General features: G+C 42.1%; 3 protein-coding genes across 12 annotated transcripts in view; 1 reads left to right on the top strand and 2 right to left on the bottom strand.

Annotated features, from left to right (window-relative positions):
• sytl4 (synaptotagmin-like 4) overlaps positions 1-15094 on the bottom strand; it is a 22866-nt gene extending 7772 nt beyond the window's left edge. For 3 of the 9 annotated variants that reach the window (XM_061685703.1, XM_061685702.1, XM_061685710.1), the window contains exons 1-20: positions 14923-15094; positions 12632-12800; positions 11362-11577; positions 11119-11228; positions 10783-10957; positions 9274-9522; positions 7437-7530; positions 5854-5944; positions 5700-5788; positions 4278-4424; positions 4069-4159; positions 3896-3993; positions 3682-3772; positions 3509-3606; positions 3296-3386; positions 3123-3220; positions 2793-2883; positions 2621-2718; positions 2222-2380; positions 19-82 (exon numbers count right to left, since the gene is read on the bottom strand). In XM_061685703.1, the coding sequence (XP_061541687.1) occupies positions 19-82; positions 2222-2380; positions 2621-2718; positions 2793-2883; positions 3123-3220; positions 3296-3386; positions 3509-3606; positions 3682-3772; positions 3896-3993; positions 4069-4159; positions 4278-4424; positions 5700-5788; positions 5854-5944; positions 7437-7530; positions 9274-9522; positions 10783-10957; positions 11119-11228; positions 11362-11577; positions 12632-12750 (2269 nt within the window). In that variant the 5' untranslated portion in view covers positions 12751-12800; positions 14923-15094. The remainder of the gene's footprint in view (positions 1-18; positions 83-2221; positions 2381-2620; positions 2719-2792; positions 2884-3122; positions 3221-3295; positions 3387-3508; positions 3607-3681; positions 3773-3895; positions 3994-4068; positions 4160-4277; positions 4425-5699; positions 5789-5853; positions 5945-7436; positions 7531-9273; positions 9523-10782; positions 10958-11118; positions 11229-11361; positions 11578-12631; positions 12801-14922) is intronic. The other 6 variants (XM_061685704.1, XM_061685705.1, XM_061685706.1 and 3 more) reach the window with 6 other exon arrangements.
• A 110-nt stretch (positions 15095-15204) lies between these two features.
• trmt12 (tRNA methyltransferase 12 homolog) lies at positions 15205-20233 on the bottom strand. Its single transcript, XM_061685922.1, has 7 exons — positions 20073-20233; positions 19766-19913; positions 19493-19691; positions 19257-19407; positions 18472-18581; positions 18138-18295; positions 15205-17309 (listed from the first exon to the last, which is right to left on the bottom strand). Exons 1-7 carry the CDS (start codon positions 20123-20125, stop codon positions 16938-16940), a joined length of 1191 nt encoding a protein of 396 aa, XP_061541906.1. The 5' UTR covers positions 20126-20233; the 3' UTR covers positions 15205-16937.
• A 2659-nt stretch (positions 20234-22892) lies between these two features.
• zdhhc9 (zinc finger DHHC-type palmitoyltransferase 9) overlaps positions 22893-24404 on the top strand; it is a 31170-nt gene continuing 29658 nt past the window's right edge. The window contains exons 1-3 of one of the 2 annotated variants that reach the window (XM_061686666.1): positions 22893-22974; positions 23198-23301; positions 23467-23659. In XM_061686666.1, the coding sequence (XP_061542650.1) occupies positions 23493-23659 (167 nt within the window). In that variant the 5' untranslated portion in view covers positions 22893-22974; positions 23198-23301; positions 23467-23492. Of the gene's footprint in view, positions 22975-23099; positions 23302-23466; positions 23660-24404 lie in introns of both variants that reach the window. The other variant, XM_061686665.1, reaches the window with a different exon arrangement.

Here is a 24404-nt window from a genome sequence, read left to right on the forward strand (position 1 = left end):
GGACAATATGGGTCTTACCAGAAGGATTCGCAATCTGTGTGCCAAACTGTGGCTTTGGACTGGCCTGCTTTATTTCTGGGACCTATAGTATAAAGGGACAAACAGCTAATCATGTTCTATGAAGAGTAAATGGAGTAGTGTATGAAGTGCTGCCTCCTAGAGGAAATATATTTTGTCTTTATGGGTGCTTGCGTTTCCACCCACATTCTGGGTTCACCGCAAGTCGTATACTGTAAGGGATGGGATAGTCGCTCACTTGCGTGAGAAAGAGCCAACCCCTAAAAATGGGACTTGCTTACTTGCGTGTCCAAATCTTGGACAAATTGGCGCTTGATCTCCAACAGGCTCTCATATGTGAGAGAGTGATCACAAACATCCAGCCTGTAACGGACACATTCTGTAATGAACGTGTTATAACCAAATCATCTCTGCATTGAGGGAAAACAATAGCAGGACAATAAAAAAAAAAACTAACCAGGGGGATTCTCAATGTTTTTCCACACTCTTCTTGAAGAGTCAAAACATTGGAACGGCCTGCTTAATTTCCAGGACCTGAGGTCAAATGGCGAGTCATGAGACAGAAATAGAATCATGTCTACCTGACAACACCGCAACAGTGTTAGCTTCTGATTAACATTCGAGTGAGAGCCAAACATTTCCGGCGTTATTGTCAACACACAACACAGCTTTGGGGAAACCTGGCATTTTCACTGCACTGAACGAGTACCAGCTCAGCTATACTTGTCACACTTTGGGAGCAGCCGCTTTTCCACATCAAAATAACCATGCCGCGTTGGACGCATCGGTCAGAGCAGGACAAGGATTACCTGACTTTACTTCTCAAGGAGAAGACATTTAGTCACCAGGAGACTGAGGGCAGTAAGAAAACGGACGACAGCAGCAAAGTGGAACCTGTTTAGATCGCCCAAATGATATCAGCTCAGCATGCCTGGAAGCCCCGCTGACCAGGTATGAGAAACGGTACCTTGCAGTACGCCAACGGAAAAGCATCAAAAGCAAGAAGAGCTGCTTTGAGCAGAATAGGTACCCATGCAGTTGGGAAGAGGAGTCAACTAAGACGTGCCCTTGATTTCTAATTTGAAGCTTTTAGCAGTCACTCCATCAATCCGGTCATGAACGCAACGCTATTAACGAAGCACAATCCTGTTCTACTTGCAGTTTCTTGAAATCCACTGGGATATCATCGGAGCCAGGTTCTGTTATGAACACGAGTTACAACCAAATTCTCTCTGTGTTATGGGGAAAACAGTATCAAGACACTATGGGGGCTTATCAGGAGGATCCTCAATTTGCTTGACGCTCTTCTTGAAGCGTTTGTCAATGTCAAACTCTGGGCTTGCACTTCACCCGTTTTACTTCTGAGACCTACAAGGACATGCACTAATCATGTTCAAGGAGGAGTAGATGGAGAAGGCTTGGGCCAAAATGGAAGCATGTCTACTTGATAGCGTCTTAGTGTTAGCTCCTCATTAATAATAAATTTAAAAAAAAAAAAAAAAAAAAAGTGTGTGCCAAATATCATTGGCAGCTCCATTGTCAACACACGAACACGGCGTTTGGGAAATCTGGCTTTTCCACAACACAATACTGGCTCAGCTCAGCTGTACTTGCCGAAAAGTAACGCAGAGGGAAACTGCAAAAAACATTCCACATTAAATGCATCAGTCCGAAGAAAAAAAAAGGTTTCCTGCATTTCCTTCTCAGAGACATTTTGGTCGAGAGCACACAGCAAAATGATAGACAAATGCAGCAAAGTGGAGACCGAACAATGTCTGTTAATGTTTGTTTTTTCTTGCTGTGTAACCTGAAATTTCACATTTTCGTCAAGCACAGACCGAGGGCAGCCAGACTGTATTTATGTTTGACATTTCTTAACATGAAATGATTGTATTGTGACAACGATGCAACACTGAGGAACAAGCAGTGGTTTGGATCAGCCTTATGTTATAAGCTCATCAATGCTTGGAAGGCCCATTGACCAGGCACCTCAAATAGTAGCTCATCTGGCTTTTTGCCATTGGAAACGTGTCAATAGCAAGTAGAGCTGCTCTGAGCAGAGTAGGTACCAATCAGTGGAAAATATGGCACCCAATGTGTCAGCTTGGATTTTTCCCTTGAGTAAAACAATAAAATAAACCCTAGACAGTCAATCCAAGAAAATGTGATCGACATGATTGAAGTGCAGTACTGTTCTACTTACTTGCGAGTCCAAAACTTGCACACATTTTCTCTTGGCAGCCACCGGGGGCTCATGTGAACCAGGTTGACCACAAATATCCCGCTCAATGCGTTTGACACTCTTGAAGAGTTTCTCAACATCAAACTCTGGGTTTGGACTGGTCTGCTTTAGTTCTGGGACCTATAAGGACAAACTGCTAATCACCTTCAATGAGGACTAGAGTAGATGAGCTAAAGTATTAAGTGCTGCCTCCTTGAGGAAATGCTTTTATAGTCTTTGCGGGCACTTGCTTTTTTTCTCCCCAACATTCTGGGATCGTCACGGTAATGACAGAACGACTTGCCATAGGCCCAAGAGTATATGGGGCGGGGGTATATAATTCGCCCACTTGGAGAAAAAGCCAGCCATGAAATTACTTACTTGGGTGTCCAAAACTTGGACAGATTGGCTCTTTAAGTCCCCTGAGACCTCATAGGAGTCAGCTGGATCACAAACATCCGGCCCATATTTGACACATTCTGTAATGAACATGAGTTACAACCAAAGTCTCTCTGCATTGTGGGAATTTTTTTTTGTAAGACAAAAGGCGTACCAGGAGGATTCTCAATGTGCTTGACATTCCTCTCGAAGAGTTGGTCAACATCAAAGTCTGGGTTTGGAAGGACTTGCTTTATTTCTGGGTCCTATAAGGACAAGCAGCTAATGTTCAAAGAGTCGATGGAGTAATGTATTAACTGCTGTCTCCTCGATTAACAGGCTTTTGTCGTCTTTATGGGCCCTTGGTCCCCCATCCCATATTCTGGGCTTGTCATGGTAAAAAAAAAAGCAAGCCTCTCTATTGGCACAGCATTATATGGGGTGGGGTATAAAGTCGCTCGCTTGCACGAGAAAGAGCCAGCCTCTAAAAATGGGGCTTACTTACTTGCGTGTCCAAATCTTGGACAAACTGGCTCTTGATGTCCACCGGGCTCTCATGTGTGTGAAACTGATCACAAACATCCCACCCATAATTGACACATTCTGTAATAAAGATAAAGAGTTATAACCAAATCCGCTTGTTGAGGGCAAACAATAGCAGGACAATAAGGAACTAACCAGTAGGATTCTCTGTGTGTCTGACGCTCTTCTTGAAGAGTTCGTCAACGTCAAACTCTGAGCTTGGAATGGCCTGCTTTATATCTGGCACCTATGACGACAAATGGCTAGTCATGTTCAAAGAGAAGTACATGGAGTAGTGTATGAACTGCTTCCTCCTCAGGCTCACTTTCATGACAAAAGAGCCAGCCCCAAAAAACAGGGCTTACTTACTTGCGGGTCCAAATCTTGGACAATTTGGCTCTTTATGTCCACCAGGCTCTCATATGTGTGAGAGTGATCATATACATCTAGCCCATAATTGACATATTCTGTAATGAACATGATGAGTTATCACCAAATCTTCTCATGAGGGAAAACAATAGCACGACAAATAAAAGACTAACCAGGAGGATTCTCAATGTGTTTGACGCTCTTCTTGAAGAGTTCGTCTACGCCAAACTCTGAGCTTGGAATGGCCTGCTTTATATCTGGCACCTATGACGACAAATGGCTATTCATGCTCAAAAAGAAGTAGATGCAGTATTGCATGAACTGCTTCCTCCTCAGGCTCACTTGCATGACAAAAGAGCCAGCCCCAAAAAAACAGGGCTTACTTACTTGCGTGTCCAAATCTTGGACAACTTGGCTCTCGATGTCCACCAGGCTCTCATAAGTGTGAGAGTGATCATGAACATCCAGCCCATAATTGACATATTCTGTAATGAACATGATGAGTTATCACCAAATCTTCTCATGAGGGAAAACAACAGCAGGACAAATAAAAGACTAACCAGGAGGATTCTCAATGTGTTTGACGCTCTTCTTGAAGAGTTCGTCTACGTCAAACTCTGGGCTTGGAATGGCCTGCTTTATATCGGGAACCTATGACGACAAATGGCTATTCATGTTCAAAGAGAAGTAGATGGAGTAGTGTATGAACTGCTTACTCCTCAGGCTCACTTACATAAAGAGCCAGCCCCTAAAAATGGGTCTTACTTACTTGCATGTCCAAATCTTGGACAACTTGGCTCTTGATGTCCTCCAGGCTCTCATAAGTGTGAGCGTGATTATATACATCCAGCCCATAATTGACATAATCGTCTATGTCAAACTCTGGGCTTGGAATGGCTTGCTTTATTTCTGGGACCTGAGGACAAACGGCTATTCACGATAAAAAAATGTGTAGATGGAGAAATCTGAGGCAGACAGAGAACCATGACTACTTGACAGCACCATAAGTGTTAGCGCCTTATGACCAGAGTGAGAGCCAAACATCATTGCCAGCTCTATTGTGACAACACAACGTCGTGGAAATCTGGCTTTTCCACTGTACAGCTGCGCTGTGCTTGACTCACTTTGGGAGCAGCAGATTTTCTTCTTCAAAAAAAAAAAACATACCACGCTGAACACCTCGGCCTGAATAAGACGACGGTTTCCTGCATTTCTTTCTCAAGGGATACATTTAGTCAAGAGGAGACTGCGAAAGCAAGAAAATGGACCACAGAAGCAAAGTGGACACTTTTTAGCTCATCCATATGATATCAGCTCAGCGCGCCCAAAAGTCCCACTGGCCAAGTATGAGAAACAGCACCACATAGTACCTGCTTTTACCAATGGAAATGCGCCAATAGCAAGTTGAGCTGCTTTAGAATAGGTATCCACGCAGTGGGAAAGATTTCATTAAATGTGACACCCAAGACGTTCCCTTCAGTTAAAAATTGAGGATTTAAAATTTCTAGCGGTCAATTTATGACAGAAAACACTCTAAAACTAAGAATGAAGTACATTAATATACTTGTGTGTTCCAAAACTTGTACAAATTGGCTCTTGGCATCCACTGGGACCTCATGCGGGTCAGGTTGATCATAAATACCCTGCCCATATTTGACACATTCTGTCGTGAACATGAGTTACAACCAAATCCTCGCAATGTTGTAGGAAAACAACATCAGGAAAAATATATGGCTGAACAGGATGATTTTCAACATGCTTGACACTCTTCTTGAAGAGTTTCTCAACTACAAACTCTGTTCGGAATGGCTTAATCATTGTCAAAGAGGAGTAGATATAGTAGTCCCGCCTCCTTCAGGAAAACGCTCGTTTTCCTTGTAGGAGCTTGCACCTCCACCTCCACCCCACCCCCATTCTTGGCTTGTCATGGATTGGCCGAGCAGAATATGGGCTGTGGTATACAATTGCGCTCTCACATGAGTAAGAGCAGCCCCCGAAAGACGGTGTCATTTCAGCTAGACAAGAAATAGGGCACATAACGCAATACAATTCTTGAGGTATTTTGATGAAGGCGTTACAGACAGTTCCCAGGTGATCGAATAACAGGTTTTAAATTGTAGAGAAGAATACAATTTTAAAAAAGCAAACTGAATCCTTGTACAGTAATGCAATACATTATCATTCTACTCACTTGTGTGTCCAACCCTTGCACAAATTGGCTCCTCCCATCCACTGGGACTTCAGGTTGATCGCAAACACCCAGCCCGTAGTTGACACCGTCTGGAATGAACACGAGTCGCACCCAAATTCTCTTTCCAGTGTCGGAAAAACAACAAGAGGCTTACCAGGAGGATCCTGAACATGTTTGATGCTCTTTTTGAAGAATTTGTCAACATCATACTCTGGGCTTGGAACGGCCTGCTGTCTTTCTGGGCCCTGTAAGGACATACAGTGGGAGCACATATGTGATATAAGTATATTATGGCATTTCTTACATTTCTGCATGAATTGGTTTTAAAATGTACAGTAGTCTGATCTAGATCACAAGAATAAACAGTCTGCTTAAACTGATACCACACAAGCAATTATGTTTTCGTAGTTTTATAGAACATAACGTAAACATTCACAGGAGAGGGAGGGAAAAACTAAGTGAACCCTTGGATTTAATAACTGGTTGACCCTTGACCCTTTGGCAGCCATAACCTCAACCAAACGTTTCCTGTAGTGGCAGACCAGACGTATGTAACGATCAGCATGGATTTTGAACCATTCCTCTTCAGCAAGATTCCTGGGATGTCTGGCGTAAATAGCTCTCAAGGTCATGCCACAGCATCTCGGGGTCTTCTGTAATACATCTTGATAAACTGAATTCATTTTTCCATTGAGGAAAGCAAGCTGTCCAGGTCCTGAGTGTGCAAAGCACGCCCAGACCATGATGCTCCCTCCACCATGCTTCACAGTTGGGATAAGATTTTGATGTTGGTGTGCTGTGCCATTTTTCCTCCACACGTGACGTTGCATGATCCTCCCCCCCAAAATAAATTCAACTTTGGTTTCATGTGTCCACAGAATATTTTGCCAGTAGTGCTGTGGAACATTCAAGTGCTCTTTAGCAAACTTCAAACATGCAGGAATGTGTTTTTTCTTTAAGACCCCAGCTGCTTCCACCTTGGTGTTCGCCAATGAATCTCATTCTTGTTTGATGTTTTACTGAGAGTAGCTTTGTCAACAGAGATGTTGGCATATGCCGGTGATTTCTGTAAGTCTTCAGCAGACACTCTAGTGTTTTTTTTTTTACCTCAGTAATCATTCTGCGCTGTGCAGTCGCAGTCATCTTTACAGGACGCCCACTCCTTGGAATAGAAGCAGCGCTGAACTTTCTCCATTTATAGACAATTTTGCTAACCATGGAATGATGAACATCAAGACCTTGAGAGGCATTTTGTAAGCCTTTGCAGCTTTATACAAGTCGATTCATAATCGTAGATCTTCAGAGAGCTCTTTTGAGCAAGGCGTGGTACACATCAGGCAATGCTTCTGGACAAGAGACAATTCTAAACTGGTGTGTTTTCTAGTGGCCAGAGCAATTTTTAAGCCACACCTCCAATCTCATTTATTGACTCCGGTTGGCTCACGCCTGACTTATTAGCTCATGGGGAATCCGTAGCCTACAGGTTCACTTACTTTTTCCTCCCTGTACTGTGAATGTTTACGTTATTTTCAGTGCAAATATGATGTTAGTTTAAGCACAGTGTTTCGTCTCATGATTTAAAGTAGATGAAGATCAGACCACATTTTATGACCAATTTATGCAGAAATGTAAGAAATTGACCTACTTTTTCCTCCCACTGTAAACGGCTAATCAAGGTCAAAGAGGAGTAGAGCGATAAAGCTGAGAGAGAAATAATAAACATGACACCGCACTTACAGTGTTAGCTTCCGAGCTATAGCTATGAATGATGACAGCATCTGGTAAGAGGGTCACATTGGACTGGCTGTTGTGAGGTGGAAGAATCGCTCTTCTGGATGACATAAATCCATAAGAGTATGAAATTCATCCAAATACAGTATACATGACATACAGCGGGTACGGAAAGTATTTAGACCCCCTTAGATTTTTCACTTGTTATATTGCAGCCATTTGCTAAATAAAATCATTTAAGTTCATTTTTTCCCCATCATTATTGTACACACAGCTCCCCATATTGACAGGGGAAAAAACGGAATTGTTGAAATGTAGATTTATTAAAAAAGAAAAACTGAAATAGCACACACCCATAAGTATTTGGACCCTTTGCTCAGTATTTAGTAGAAGCACCCTTTTGAGCCAATACAGCCAAGAGTCTTTTTGTTTCACACCTGGATTTGGGGATCCTCTGCAATTCCTCTTTGCAGATCCTCTCCAGTTATGTCAGGTTGGATGGTAAACGTTGGTGGACAGCCATTTTCAGGTATCTCCAGAGATGCTCAATTGGGTTTAAGTCAGGGCTCTGGCTGGGCCACTCAAGAACAGTCACAGAGTTGTTCTGAAGCCACTCCGTTATTTTAGCTGTGTGCTTAGGGTCATTGTCTTGTTGGAAGGTGAACCATTGGACCAGTCTGAGGTCCTGAGCACTCTGGAGACGGTTTTCGTCCAGGATATCGCTGTACTTGGCCACATTCAACTTTCCTTCGATTGCAACCAGTCTCCCTGTCCCAACAGCTGAAAAACACCCCCAAGCATGATTCTGCCACCACCATGCTTCACTCTTGGGACTGTATTGGACAGGTAATGAGCAGTGCCTGGCTTTCTCCACACATGCCGCTTAGAATTAAGGCCAACAATTTCTATCTTGGTCTCATCAGACCAGAGAATCTTATTCCTCACCATGTGGGAGTCCTTCAGGTGTTTTTTTTTTTTTAGCAAACTCCATGCAGGCTTTCATGCGTATTGCACTGAGGAGAGGCTTCCGTCGGGACACTCTGCCATAAAGCCCCAACTGGTGGAGGGCTGCATTGATTGTTGACTTTCTAGAACTTTCACCCATCTCCCGACTGCATCTCTGGAGCTCAGCCACAGTGATCTTTGGGTTCTTCTTGACCTCTCTCACCAAGGCTCTTCTCCCCCGATTGCTCAGTTTGGCCGGACGACCAGCTCTCGGAAGGGTTCTGGTCGTCCCAAATGTCTTCCATTTAAGGATTATGGAGGCCACTGTGCTCTTAGGAACCTTAACTGCAGCAGATTTTTTTTTAACCTTGGCTAGATCTGTGCCTTGCCACAATTCTGTCTTCAGGCAGTTCCTTTGACCTCATGATTCTCATTTGGCTCAGACATGCTCTGTGAGCTGCAAGGTCTTGTATAGACAAACAGGTGTGGCTTTCCTAATCAAGTCCAATCAGTATAATCAAACACAGCTGGACTCCAATGAAGGTGTAGAACCATCAAGGATGATCAGAAGAAATGGACAGCACCTGAGTTAAATATATGAGTGTCACAGCAAAGGGTCTGAATACTTATGGTTGTGTGATATTTCAGTTTTTCCTTTTTAGTAAATCTGCAAAAATTTCAACAATTCAGTTTTTTTTCCTGTCAATATGGGTTGCTGTGTATACATTAATGAGGAAAAAAATTAACTTAAATGATTTTTGCAAATGGCTGCAATATAACAGAGTGAAAGATTTAACGGGTTCTGAATACTTTCCGTACCCAATGTATAGTTCTAGTTAAGAGCTAATTATATATAATAAAAAAAATAAAAATAATTAAGGAACAGTATTGAGTTTACCTGGGCAGGTCAGGGGTCGTGCGCCTAGACTCTGTGCTTGTTTTACTGCTCGTGAGGCTGGCGATTTCTGCCGACTCGGTGTCGCTTTGCGACGGCTTTAACAGGCCATCAATCCCTTTCAATTCGAAAGACGCCGTTGAAGCAACAGACCCAGAGTATTCACTGGGAGGACCGTGATAGACAAATCCATCCCCTTTCGTTTCAGAAGACGCCATCGAAGTCACTGCGCCGCCGTTCTCACTGGACGGACTGTGGGAAAATCTTTTTTTAATAATCTTTTGAAATTGCAACAGTTATGATACACTACTCAAAAAGTTAGAGACATTTGGGTTTTGGGTAAAATTTCAGGATGAAGCCAAAATGCACCAACTTTTGCAGGTTAAATTTGACTACATTGAAACTTTTGAATGCAAATATCCAACTGTGCAATCTTATTGTACATTTTTGCATAACTTCCAGTTCTCCAACAAGCAGCTGACTGGCAAAATTCACAACAAGCGTCTGATCCATGAATGGACCAATACATTTCAATCTGCTTCGAACAGGATGCCGTCAGAGAAAAGTGGCCACTGAGCTTGGAGTGTCAGAGTGTCATCAGCTGGTTGCAACAGAGAGAACAGCAAGTTGCGCATAAATTTGTGAAACACTGAATAGTTGGACATGCGCATTAGAGGCTGACATTTGTTCAGGAGCCTGTGCCTTGTGTGAAGGGTTGCACGAGAGTGGGAACGTGTAATAGCACTGAACCTCGTTGCCGTGCTTCGAAACTAACATAAGCTAAGGTAGCACGAGCCAACGTTTTTGGCTAACACTGGTAATGTTTTTGTTCCAACATTCAAACATTGTTGAAATAAAAACCTGTGTTCAACAGGTTTTTATTTCCATTTTCATTGAATCAAAGCTAAAATATGAAATGTGATGGATTACTTACAATGGCAATGTTTATTTAGTTTTTCAGTGCATAGCAAGATTTCACCCGGTCGTAACAGCATGTACAGCTTAGATCACTCTTAAATGTAATGCTAAGGTCAGCCAATCACAAAACCTCATTTCATGTTGTGCGTGGAATTACAGCTGAAGCCAGCCAATGACAATCATCCAAGGGCAGGCGCAATGAGGAAGACGCACAGTCACACACGGACGTACGTCCAACACAGCCGGAAATTTATAATGCGACTGGAAGCGAATGGGATTTGACGGATTTAGTGGCAAAAAAAAATAAAAAATAAGTCAGCCTCCATTATCTGGAGGTATTTTGGATTAAAAAAAAAAAAAAAAAAAAAAAAGATTTTGTTGTCATAGTTCCCGCTCGCGGTGACTTTCGCTAAGGCTCTTGCCCAATCACGTAAATAGTGAAATTTACACCCATCCTGTGGTATTCCAACAGGACCAAGTGGGAATCCTGAAAAAAGGTCAGTCTGTATTGTACATTCAACAGTTTAGAGAAGGTCAAATTTAATTCACCTAGTAAAGATTATAGTGCATTTGAAGTTCAACCTGAAATTTCACCTGAAAGCCCCATATCTCGAACATTTTGCGAGTAGTGTCCAGTATGTCGAGTGGGAAATGGTGCTGCACCGTTTGCTGGTGGCGTTGCCCTTCTGCCTGGGGATGGGAACGGGTGGACCTCGGCTCGACTCCGAATTGTTAAGTAGAACGTCTCCCATTGCCACGTATTTTTTCACTTAAAAAAAACAGTCAGTAAGTCACTGAATCACACACCAAACTATTTCCTCATTTACATTTTGACTAGACTGTTCCAGTCACTTTTGGCATGCCATGCTTGGCGTGCCGTTTACATTTCTTATCAAATAATCAGAACCCGCTTCCTCTTCATGTACTCACACACAGGCCTCTGTCTGAGGCTGCTTCTCACGAGTTCGTGGCCAGGCGTGGTGGTGAATCGGTTAACCCTCAGATTGTAGAACCAGTCACCTGTACTCTTTCTTAGGTCCCTATAAGGAATTGTAATTGTATGTTTGTTAATGGATCATCTGTTTAACAGATCTCCTGCCAACTTTTAATGCTGCCAACTAAGCGGTTAGTCTTAAATATGTGAAATGGGAGTAACTAAGAAAATTCCCTTACGACTCTTTGATGCAGACAACGCACAGCCAGAATCCATCGTGGAGGCTGGCTCTGCAATTGCTGCACACGAGGTGGTGGCAGTGCGGACATTGTTTGGAGGTGAACGCCAGCAAACTCAGAGAGCCCTGGCATCGGCCGCAACTGCGCTGACTGTATCTCCCGCTGCCACGTTTGGCCCCTTTCCTCTTAATTTCCAGCAACTCTGCCTTCAGCCTCCTGCGACACAACAGGGCAAATGACACGCAATCAGGCTGAAAAGAAACAACAAAAGGAGAACAGTATGTTGAAAATGGCCACAGAAAAAGGCAGTCCGGCTTCTCCGTTTGTGTGTGCTAGTATCAAAGTTCAGACTGTACAATAAATAAGGCAGATACGTTGGGATAACATTGACTAGGATGCTCCAAAATATACAGTACATCTCTTATTAATTTTTTAATTTACGTACTGTATGTTGCGGCCACCACAGTATTTTTTTTAGAAAAACACATTGGAACAATGTTCCCCTCCCTCAAACACAAAAATATTCAAAATGACAGAAAGGGTGTTTAAAAAAAAAAAAAAAAACGATTTCGAATATGAATATCTGAGTAACTACATGTCCTAGGCAAACAAAATGAAATAGGCTTCAAGTTGTAAAACTATATTTATTAAATTTCCACCAACATACTGTATTCAAACAGGTATAGGCAGCTTTTATGACCAATTTCCAAAAACTTCACAAATGTTCAATATGCACAGCGCCTTCATCTTGCAATCGTTTTGTGCCACATCCCGATCTGCACATTGTTTGACTGTGCTTGAGCATAGTGAAACACAAAATGCCAGTAAAGCAAACGCCAACTTAAATTTACCATTCAACATAGTCAATTCACACTCCAATGATGTGTAAAATTTAACTATGGTATTAGATTAAGAAATGTCATTCAATTTTGTGGAACACCCTGTAAAAATACCAAAACGACGGTCCCTTTTTCACTTATATTTCCCTTTTTTTTGGTAAGGTACGTAACGTGCCATTGACCCTTTCCCATTATCAAAATGGCATCCTACCAGGTACCATTTCTAGTATCCCAGCCAGGTTTCCGAGCACAAACTATAACAAACCATTTAGGTAAAACTTGCGATGGATAATCATAATATGTTTGAATGAGTGTAGTATTTAGATGACATTACTTAACTCATTATACAAATGCATACAAATGAAAATAGACGGCCCTAAATTGAGCTGGTACTGGACAGCGTAGAAAAGAGGAAGAAGCAAACTCCTTACCGAACGCGCTGCTCCTCGGCCTGCCTAAGTTCCTCGTCCCGCCGCAGCACCTCCAGGATCAAATCCCGCTCGGTGTCGGAGAGGAACTCCAGGGCGATATTGTCAGTTGGCGAAGGCATGGCTGTTGTTGGTGGCTTAACCAAATCCAAGTGAGTTGCATCCAGTCAGCCTGATGGGGGGAAACCAAACAATGATTACAGGGCATTATAGGGACAAAAACAAATAGGTCCTTTACTGAAATGATGTGGCATTGGTACGTAATTTTCCCCGACTTATGACTGAAAATACCAAGTGGTGGATGATTAGATCTGGCAAGCCCGCCTTTGCTGGCCGAACCATCAGAAGCACTGACCTCCATTCACAACCTCAATTATAATATTTGTTCCATACAATTATATTAATTTGTTCCAAACACTCTATTCTCATCATTTTGTAGCATTTCACTTGGGATGCACCACTTCCATTACATGTATGCAGATGCCAGTACATGCGTGTGTTTTTGGCTCATTAAATACATCTTGGAAAGGCAACAAATGTCAAATTATGCCTTGTATGAACGGAGATATGGGGATTAGAAATGTACTCCAAACAAATGGGCTTGATAAGCCTAATAACTTTGCCAAGAAGAAAAATCACACAGAAATTTTGAATGAGCCTGCTGACTATTTCAAGGCCGAAAGGCGCATTTTTGAAAGCTTGATAGCGAAATACCCTGAGAATGAAATGACCAAGGTCATTAGGTTAATCCAAGACTCTGAATTGCCCATAGGTGTGAATCTGTATGCGATGTTTATATGTGCCCTGTGATTGGCTGGCGACCAGTTCAGGGTGTACCCCGCCTCTCGCCCGAAGATAGCTGGGATAGGTTCCAGCATGCCCGCCCCCGACCCGTGTGAGGATAATAGCCACTGTTAGTGGTACTGCTGACTTTCCAGCAGTCCCATAATAATAATAATAATAATCATGGTGTCAACCAAACTGGGGAAGGTCACAAAAGGCTAATTTACTAAAATTTTAAAAATACATCAATTACTGATATATAGATTTTAAAAAAAAAGCTTAATTTAATGAGTAGTGAAGATATCACAAGAATTTTGACATCATTTTAAAAGGTTTTCCAATCCCTTTCCAATGAAACAAGTGTCTTTAAAGCGACTTGAAAAGTTTCTTCACATACAGACATTGAAGGCAGGCCAAGATTCCAAATACACAGCGTGCCACTGAGGACCATATGGAAAAAAATATAAATAAGTCCTTTAGTGGAGTGTTTTGAAATCATTTGACTAATGACAATTATTACTGCTTTAAAAGTATTCACACATAAATACTTCAGATAACCAAAACCACAACAACTCATGGGAGTGTCATGACCAGGATTCAGAATGCAACTGTAGAACATTCTTAACTTGCTTTACTTAAGATGACAAACAATTAAAAAGGAAGTAAACCAGGATGCCCCGATGAAAGGTTGTTTGGAATATAGGGCAGGCAAAAATAACATCAACTTGGCTTCCAGTCTGGGTTCCCACCCTCTAAAGGTACAGAGTTCTGCAGCTACTTAAAACAAACATCAAGTTTGCAGTCTGAAATAGTATGCCCCATTTGAATTGCCTACAAATGAGCTACTTTTACAAGGCATGTGTAAAGTTGTTTGAAGGCCTAGAGAATGGCAAAGTGAACATCAGGTAGAGAGAAGAAAAAAATACCTGCAAGGCAATTTGTTAACCGAGAAAGGAAAGACGGAAACAGCGCATGCGCAGTTGAGCCCCATCCAAAATGTCCCAGAAACTCAGCAAAGTAAGACGGAAACAGCGCATGCGCAGTTGAGCCCCATCCAAAATGTCCCAGAAACTCAGCAAAGTCATTTTAATCCTGAAAAGTTACAACATCGTTGTTAAACATGTTACACTTAATAGACAGGTCGGAGTAAGAAAGCGAGATTTCTTTTTGGCTTGGCCGATAAGTCAAACGAGTTTATATATTTAAAAAGAAAAAAAAAAAAAAAAAAAAACCAAAAAAACACATCGCTAAGATGCCAACACATAACTCCGACATAGTCGGTTCACTCAAATTAAAGCGAAATTCAAGTTATTTCTCACCATTTAGTCATTCGACGGACATTTATATGCAAACACGACGTGTTTGCGGAAAGTTTACAAAACGCGAGAACTGGTTTCACTCGTCTAATTACATACACCTGTTGCTGAAAAGTCAATCCTAACGTCATCACGTTTTGCAAAAAACGAATTGTTCACCCCCTCGAAGGAAAATGGAAAATAAAAAAACACTACCTGGGACTAGTTTTTACAGTTCTCTCGGCTCCTCCGACGAGAGTTGGTCCATAATAACCCTGGTTTACATGCACCTCCACTGAAGAACCACTGAAGAGTGAGAATGCTGCGGAGGAAGTGAACGAACAGGAAGATTGGACACTGACGCTGGCAACAGGAAGCACTGCGGTTATCAATCTTTTTACACCCCAAACCCCTCCCCCCCCCCCCCAAAAAAAAGAAAAAAAATAATTATATATTTGTATTAAAATATATATACAAATCAAATGAATAATTGCGAACCAATGTAACATTAGGCAGTGTTGGCGCTTAAATTCATTTAAAATGTACTGCATATAAAAAAAATAAAACTTGTATTGAAATTAGAGTTTCAAAACAAACAGGTGTTATTAAATGCAAAAGTATTGTGCTTAAAAGTTAAATACAACTGAATTGTACGTTGGCAGCGTTTCTTTAGCACGTAGCACTAGAGGAACCACATGTACTGTTAACAGTACACACACACCACATTTTTGAGAATCTCTGCATAATACATAATTACAAGTACCTGAGTGTACTTTGTAAGTTCATTTCAGTCAATGACATTTCACAGTGCAACACTGAGGAGATAAGCAATTACATAGCTTATTCATGTACAGTGTAAAAAAAAATAAAAATAAATAAAAAAACTTTCCACTATTCCGAACTGCCTACTCACTTTAACATTTGCCATTTTAATTGGTTTATGCTGTTATTGTTATTGCAAACTTAAAAAAAAAAAAATCGTGTTTGTACGGTGACCTTGAGTGGCTTGAAAGTTGCCTTTAAATAATTATTTGTAGTTTGTACTTAAGTGGATTTTTCAGGTATCTATATTTTACTATATTTTTTGTGACTTCACTTTTATTTCCTACATTTGAAGGAAGACAGCTGGGCTTTGTCAAACTTGAACATTGACAACTTATCGACCTTTGCAGATCTGTAACTCTATTGAGATAAAGCACAGAGTGTGAGTACCTTTGCCAACTATCACATTTCACTTTGATTTATGACGATGAAGTTGAGGACTGCATCAAAATTGACCCATGTAGGATGGACAGAATGATCGTTCCCCCCCTTTAAAATGTATGTAAATGTTGCTCACTTTTCTACGACCATCGCATTTACTGCTAATAAATTGCGGGAGGCAGCACGGCGATCTTGTGGTTAACACGTCTGCCTCAGATTGCTGAAGTTTTGGGTTCAGCTCCCGACTCGGGCTTTCCTGTGTGACGTTTGCATGTTACCTCTGCGTTTGTGTGGGATTTCTCCAGGTACTCCGGCTTCCTTCCAGATTCCAAAAACATGCATTAGGTCCGTTGAAGACTAAATTGTATGAATGTGAGTGTGATTACCCCACCTCTCACAGTTAGCTTGTATAGGCTCCAAAAAATGGATGGATGGGGTTGAGAGTGTACAAACTAGTTTTAAGTCTGCCAGGAGTGTCAGTTTAAATATGTCGACTGCAAGGTCATAAGGCATAAATCAGGTCATACCCTAGGCAGTAGATTGACCTTCCCCATTTGTCATCTCAGTTCACCAATATTATTTCTGTTTTTAGGTTTGATTTACCACCCTACTGGAGTGACCATCATAATTTGCTATTTTTAGATACATTTGCTCGCAGAAAAATACCCCCGCCAATATTTTCGCTCATGAGTGAATGAAGGCTGGAGCTGAGATTTAAACCCTGAACTTCAGAACTGTGAGGCACACAGGCTAACCTGTCCACCCCAATACATAAAAATAGGAAAGAAAAAAAACAACAACAAGCGTGTTGTATTTTTGAATACCCACATGTAGATTTGGGGAATTAGAGCGAAGAAACACTGAGGCTGTGATCAGAATCACTCCCTATCCACTATATGGTGCCCCAGTGAATTTGCCATTTTCTAGTGCTGTTCGATAATAAAGTCAGCTCAAGTAAAACTCTTAACCGTCCGTCTCTTGAATGACACTGAATCGAAGGAATAGTCCCCCCCATTTTTTATCTCCATTCAGGCCGGTCTGCACTCCAAGTCCAGCACAACATGATGTACACGAGGCGCATATGACTTCACATGCTCAATGTGTTGGATGTTGGTTCGCCACACGGTAGCGGTGAGTTCTTTCAAGAGACACGCGATGCGGTTCGTGGCATCATCAGCCCAGGCCCGCCACGCCTCTCTGTCGGCTCTCTTCCCAGATACGCTGTAGTCCACGTCATCCCTTTCTTGGGAGGCAGCGGTGTTCGGTGACGTGACATTGTGATGTATGTGTAAAACACCGCCAGTCGTTTTCTTCAGCAGGCGGCAGGCGACTGGCCAGCTGTCCTCAGAGCTCGGTATGAGACCCAGGTTCACCCGGTCTGCAACGTTGCACAGCTGGACCTGAGAAAAAAAAGAAAAACAACCAAAAAAATCAAATAGATAATAATTTGTAAGTTTGTGGTAAATTGTGAACTTTTGATATTTTCACTACAGGGCGTACTCACTTTTGCTGCCAGCGATTTAGACAATGGCTAAAAATACGATGTTATAAATATGTTACATGGGAGAAATTATTTCACCACCCTCGTTTCTTCAATTTCTTGTTGATTTGAATACCTGGTAGAACCTAAGGTATGACTGTGTGTGTATTCACTCCTGTGGACAATATAGCGTTGCACCATTCTGATGCCCTCATAATAATAGCATCTCGTAAAATAACAACATTTAAATGTTCTTGGGTTGATTTACTTACTTGTGTACTAGATGTAAAAAGGAATTTCCAGTCTAGACTAAGGTGAAATGTATGAGAATACTATTGTTGCGTTACATACCTTTAATACTTTCTATCAGGCCAACCAAGTACAGGTACAAAGTGCTTATCCCCACTTGCCATAACATTAAGATACACACAGTACATAGTCTATCAAAATAAAATGCATGATCTGTTTCAAATGATGCCTTTAGGTGAATAAATCTCGGTTCTGACAGATTCAGAGAGGCTTTTTATCATTGTGCTTGTAGTTTCTGCATAATACTACGGTTTTTATCATTCTGTCCCCCATAGGCTAAATACGGTGACAAAAACATTGACATCTCAGTATGATAAGGTGAAAATCCAAAAGTCCAATTCAAATTACAGTACATTACTTATGGTGTACCTAATGCTGTGTCTGTCTAGTGTACAGGTACAGTATATTGAAGCTGAAAAGCACATATAAAATACATTACTTGTCGATTGTCCCCTGGGTGAACTGTGCAGCGGCCCTGTACTCCGTTGGCCGGTAGGTTTTTACGCAGAGCCTCGACCGCATGTGGGTTCCACTCGCAGGCGTGGACATGTGCCGCATTCGCGTGGACCAAATATGGAAGTGTGAAGTATCCTATACCTGACGGCACAAAACAAACAAGTCAATTCGATGACATATTGCTGTTTTGTTGCCATTTAACAGTGGTAGGCTGGATGCAATAAAAGCTAGTCTGAGCAAAAACAGAAAAGTCAGTAAGGATGTCAACCGTGACTTGGTGTTTAACGGGAACTTTAATGGGAAAACATGGTCCTTACCTGCATATAAATCAACCACTGTCTCGCCCCGGCAGTCGAATGCAGCAACTCGCAGCTTCTCTGTAATATTTCCAGCAGAAAACATGCATTTGGTGACATCAAACTCGTACCTGCAATACAACAGACAGTCATTAAGTGGGTGTGAGGATCGTTGTAAGAGATATAGATCAATAAGGTCCGTAGACATATTTTAAGTCGCCAGCGGTTTTTCACTTGCTCATTGTGTATTTAATACGGGTACCTGCTAACAGTTAGTGCTCCAGTTTTTACTAGCCCTGCTATTGTTATTTAATTCTCTTTGTTGTATGTGTCAGTTTTACAGTAAACGTCAACTGGGAGTGACAAATCAACAGCTTGAAGCAAGCACGTTTCGCCTCTTATTTGGAGTATTGCTTGCTTATCGGTCAAACCAAAAATACCGGTACTAAAAAGATGTAGGAACATGGTATTGCGGTACTTTTTTTAGTACCTGTACACAGTGCAACCCTCATACAGGTGGTTCCTAAAGTATAACTACATTGACAAAAATGTTTATTTTCCATAAAATCCATTTTCTACATTGTATTCAATTGGAATATTAACAAAAACATCTTCAATATGATTTCCAATAGTTGTAATGCAAAGGTTGATGGGCTTTGAACTCAAAAGCAGCACTTATATTGGATACTATTATCCAGGTATGACGCAGTTGTGCCCAATGTTCGGGCTGCTGAGTATATATAACTCCCAGTGGTGAACAACAGGGGTAAAAGAGTGGGTCCTCAGTGAGTGGGAAGCGCACTCACGTAATGCCATTGTCCACATGTTTGACCCAGCTCCGCTCTCCCAGCAGCACGGTCACTCGAGGAGATCGGAAGCCGTCGCTGGATATTCGACTCATCTTCGCCAGTCGTTTGGCTCCCAGGCCTTTGGCTACCGCGCGCCACAGCCGTTGATCTAAAATAAACGGAAGGAAAACGTCTATAATCCGATTGGTGGACTTACTTAAGACAATAAACAAGCAGGAATTTGGCAACGTTACCCATTTTCTTCCATAGAGGCAGGGAGAAACAGTTGTGCCCCAGCAGGACTAAATCTCCATGCCGCTGGAAGCTGCGGGGCAGATCCTCCCTCAACTCCTTCGTCCAACTTTCTCCATGAGCTTCCACCAACTCCTGGAGGAAATTCTCGAGCTCGTCACCTCTCCTCTGGCCTCTCTCTTTCTTGGACAGCAGAGAAGGCTGTGGACGATGCAAGTTCACCTTAGGGAGGCAGTTTAAGTGAATTTAGTTTCATTAAATGAAGTGTTCATTACCTCGCACCAAACCGTTGCCACTTCTTTTAGAAACGTCACATCCAGTCGTGGTAAAGATGAAGGTAAAATGGGCAGAAGGACAGTCCCAGCAGGCTCGTTCACTATACATAAACTTCGATCTAGGAAATCTAGGGGTTGGAGCTGTTGCCTGTATATTAATAGACATGAAATGATGTTAACGTTATGACAAGCCAAAAAGAAAAAAAAACGTGTAAATCAGTCTGGGCAAATTGATTGTACACGTCTTTCGCTAACCATGCTAACCTCTACCAGTTTAGCTTCAAGCCATTCTTTTTCAGTAGATTACCTGAGTTGCTGAGCACGGCAACGAGACACGCGGAGGCAAGGCACCGTTTCCATTTGAAATACAAAATACAATAGATTTACTTCTAAAATAAACTCCAAGAATGACGATATGAAAATTTGTAAACACAAGCAACGCGGGCTTTTCAGCGACACAGTGCTTGTTTCCATCCGGACGATTAAAAACGACGGACTACAGTAACAGCACTAATTCAGCTGTTGATTAATTTTAATGGCGAGTTTACACTAAAATAATGTCTTGATCTTCCATGCTAATCCATAGCAAAATCAATTTGCGATTAATTAATTTGCTTAAAAAAAGTCGTAGTTTGGACAAGTCGCGGACTATTGCCGACAGAGGCCGCAAAACATTTGATATTGATGATATTTCGCATCTTTGACAGGTTATGGCCGTAAATATGTTCAATTTACACTTTCACAAACATGCACAATATTTACAGTTAAAAAGAACGTTTATCGATGCGCATACATTTCTGATACCACAAATTCTTTTGTATGACTCACATTTGATATTTTATTCGGCTTATTATATTCATGGCAATAGACAATATAACCATTTACGATAACTGTCATTTAGAAGATGATGCTCTCTGATGTTGCACACATGTTTGTATACTTACATGGTTGTTTATTTTCTCAGCGCGGCGAAGTAGTGGTCAGCACATCTGGCTCACAGTTGAGAGGTCCCGGGTTTGAATCTCAGCTCCGGCCTACTTGTATGGAGTTCGCGTGTTCTCACTGTGCTTGTGTGTGTTTTCTCCAGGTACTCCCACATCCCAAGAACATGTTAGGTTCATCGAAGACTCTAATTTGCTACTGTGTGAATATGAATGGATGGATATATTTTATTTGCTTTGTATTTGCTCGTGAAGGGGTTACCAATGTCCAGGATTTATTTTGTTTTTTGCACAATCTAACACTGCAAGGTCTGCGTTCTACTAAATTGCTTAATGTAACAGTTAATCGTTAACTTTAGCTGTCTACAATTTTGAACCCAGAGTCGTCAAAATAAAAACAATTTTAAAAAATGGACACTTGTCAAACTATAGAACTATCCACAATGTTGTGTTGTGTGGCTTTTTTTTTTTTGGGTCGTTTAAGGTTCAGCCACCCCCTTCTTTATTCTCCTCTCTCTTCTTATGCATTCAGCATGAAAGCTTTAATGGCCGTGTGATCGAGCTGAGCCAATATTGAACTTTCATCGCATCACTATTAAAGTCACTCAGCAGCCGTTACAGTAAATATTGCCGCCTTTACAGCCACTGCAAACGACAAATCATACTGCGGTAAACATACATCCTTTTCTAATTGTGTGCAGTCGGAATGTGCTGTGTAATAAGCAGCAATGTTGAACAGTTCCAAACGTCATTATTTTCTAGCTCCAGCCGACTGCAAACCTAAGTAGGACAAGCATAATACAAAATGGATGGAACAAAAGAAAAGTTTGGTTACCGCGTTTCACTTCACTTGTGTCCTTTATTGAGCCAAGGCACATATTTGACATGAGAAAAACCTCATGACACACCACCAAAACAGAAATAATGATCATGTATGATGGTGTAGTGCAGGGGTGTCAAACTCAAATTCACGGTGGGCCAGAATTAAACATTTGGACCGGTAGCATAGTTGCTAACGACCGCAACAAAAAGGGAAGGGGCGCACGCCTGTCGAGACCGATGGGCCGACACACGAGCAAAGCATTCCTGGCATTTGGAATATTAGTGGCGCATGTACTATATACTGGCACATTTGATATGGTCTTGCGGGCCAAATATAAATACATCGTTGGCCAAATTTGGCCCGTGTTTGACATATGTGGTATACTGGAAGAGCATAACTATCTAATTAAAAATAAAAAGTGATATTAATATAGTTTTCTTTCCTGATATACAAGTAACAGGATCGCAGTGGCTCGAGTGACACGACATGATGGCTGAAAACATTGAAAAAAATTTGGAAAATAGAAGAGAGGGCTAACCTTCAGGCACGAACGACATGGTCAGCGCAATTAGCTTGATCATGTCATTTCTGCTGAGTCACGGAGCTCACTTTTTTTCCCCCTCTTCCTCTCGATCAGTGATATTCAAAGTGTGGTACAAGTGCCACTAGTGGTCTGTGGCCTCTCTCTAGTGGTACACGAAAGAATCACTGCAAGAAATACGACGTAGAACACATGCATTGCAATCAAACACAACTCAGCTGTATTTAACTTTAAAGGACAACACAGGACAGTTTCTTTTCATCTTTAACCCTGCGTGGGTTTTCTCCGGGCACTCCGGTTTCCTCCCACATCCCCAAAAACATGCATGCTAGGTTGATTGACGACTCTAAATTGTCCGTAGGTGTGAATGTGAGTGCGAATGGTTGTTTGTTTCTATGAGCCCTGCGATTGGCTGGCGACCGGTTCAGGGTGTACCCTGCCTCTCGCCCGAAGATGGCGGGGATAGGCTCCGGCACGCCCGCGACCCTAGTGAGGAGAAAGTGGATGGATGGAAAATGTCCTCCATGGCTGGAATGACCCATGTGCACTTTTTGTGCCTTTTTTTTTGTTTTGTTTTTTTGGGGGGGGGGGGGGGTATGTTTTTTGGTTGTGACATGTAAAATATGTGCCGAAGCTTAATAAAGGTCGTGCACCACTGCAATAAAGTCCTATTATATTAGCTGGTGCAGGTGTACTGTCCCTTGCGGCCTAATAGCGTGGGCCAGCTTGTGTCCTTTGTTTTCCATGTTGCACTAGTAGCGTCTACCTGTGCTGGCCCTTTAAGGGGAGAGTTCAATCGAGGCGTGTTTCCTGCTGCCATTGAATCAAACAGTGAGTGAATCTGGCGTCCTGCGGCTGAACAAGCAGCACACACACGAATCGGCTATTTTCACTTGCCACGCAGGTATATTTGAAACGTTTAATCTTAGATATTTTCATCAGAAGATGAAGTGGTAGTTTTTATTTATTTATTTAATTAAATATTTTTTATTTTTTATTTTTTTGTAAATCAACGCTTGCCTGGTCAAGCGTGGACTTGTTTGTCAGCCGGGGTCAAGGTTCGCTCCTCCGCGGGTGGGGAAAGGTCTGCAGCAAGCGCCCGCGGATGAATGTCTCATCTCTTCCAGAAAGGGCGTGAAGGAAGGAGCCCGGGTTGCTCTCGGCGTCGTCGTGGGAATGAGCTGCCGCAGAAAAGGACCGCAAAGTGGAAATCAACGCCGCTGACGACAATGTGACTGCGACCCTTTTTTCTATCGTTTTTTCTCTCTCTCTCTCTCTTTTTCCTTAAAAAAAAACCAAAAACCCTAGAACATGCAGAAATGTGTCACGTTGCTCAGTGAGTAACATCAGTAGGATTAAATTTTTATTTTATTATTATTATTTTTTTTAAACGTAGCTGAAGTGTGCTCGTCAACAAGCGTCATGTCGGCGGTGATGATCAGCAGCAGGAAGGTGCGGAAATGGGAGAAGCTGCCGGGCAAGAACACTTTCTGCTGCGATGGACGAGTGATGATGGCCCGCCAGAAGGGCGTCTTCTACCTGACCCTCTTCCTCATCATCGGGACCTGCGCCCTCTTCTTCGCCTTCGAGTAAGTCCCTGGATTTTCCATTATTTTTTATTTTTGCAATCGCCATGCCACTTATTGACCGAAACGTTCCCGGACACATCCGCAATGCTGAATTTTAGAGGAGTTGGAAGTTGAATGTGACAATTCATCTCGTCACATGTAGTTAATGTACTTTCCCGGAGATCTGGAATTTCTCTGACACATCTCAAGAAACACTGAAGCAGTCCACTTTACACAAACAGGCCATCATGGGCTTTTCAGGGTACGCTTCACATATCGACAATCGGGCCCAGTTTCAAGCATTGTCCCTTGTGATCAAAGTCAGCAAAGGCCTGATTATCAGATGCCTTCAAAACATTATTCACAAAATAATAAGAATAATAACCCCCCCCCCCCCCCCCCCCCCCCTTCCTAATGTGCCTGGAAAACACTCCGGGCCGACAATCGTAAATGTTGAAGATGTTCAAAATGGTTTTGAGGATGTTTCTGAAAGATGATCCTGAGTGATTATCCTGTGGTGTGAGGTGTGTTAGCAGTGATTTGTTTCCCCCCCCCCTCCCCCATCTGCTCGGGGCTGACAATTGTAATTGTTAAAAGTGTTTCAGTGTTGTCCAAATATGACTCCGAATGTATTTTTATTTTTTTTTTGCTGCGGTGTGGGATGTATTTAAAAGTGAGTTTTACTCCCGATCTGCTCGAAAAACAGTTGGGGCCGTCAATAGTATACACGAGACCTGTTCAAAATTTCCGATTGCAAAACTTTGCG

The sequence above is a fragment of the Phycodurus eques genome, chromosome 9, assembly GCF_024500275.1.
Source record: "Phycodurus eques isolate BA_2022a chromosome 9, UOR_Pequ_1.1, whole genome shotgun sequence".
In the NCBI taxonomy this organism is placed as follows: Eukaryota; Metazoa; Chordata; class Actinopteri; order Syngnathiformes; family Syngnathidae; genus Phycodurus; species Phycodurus eques.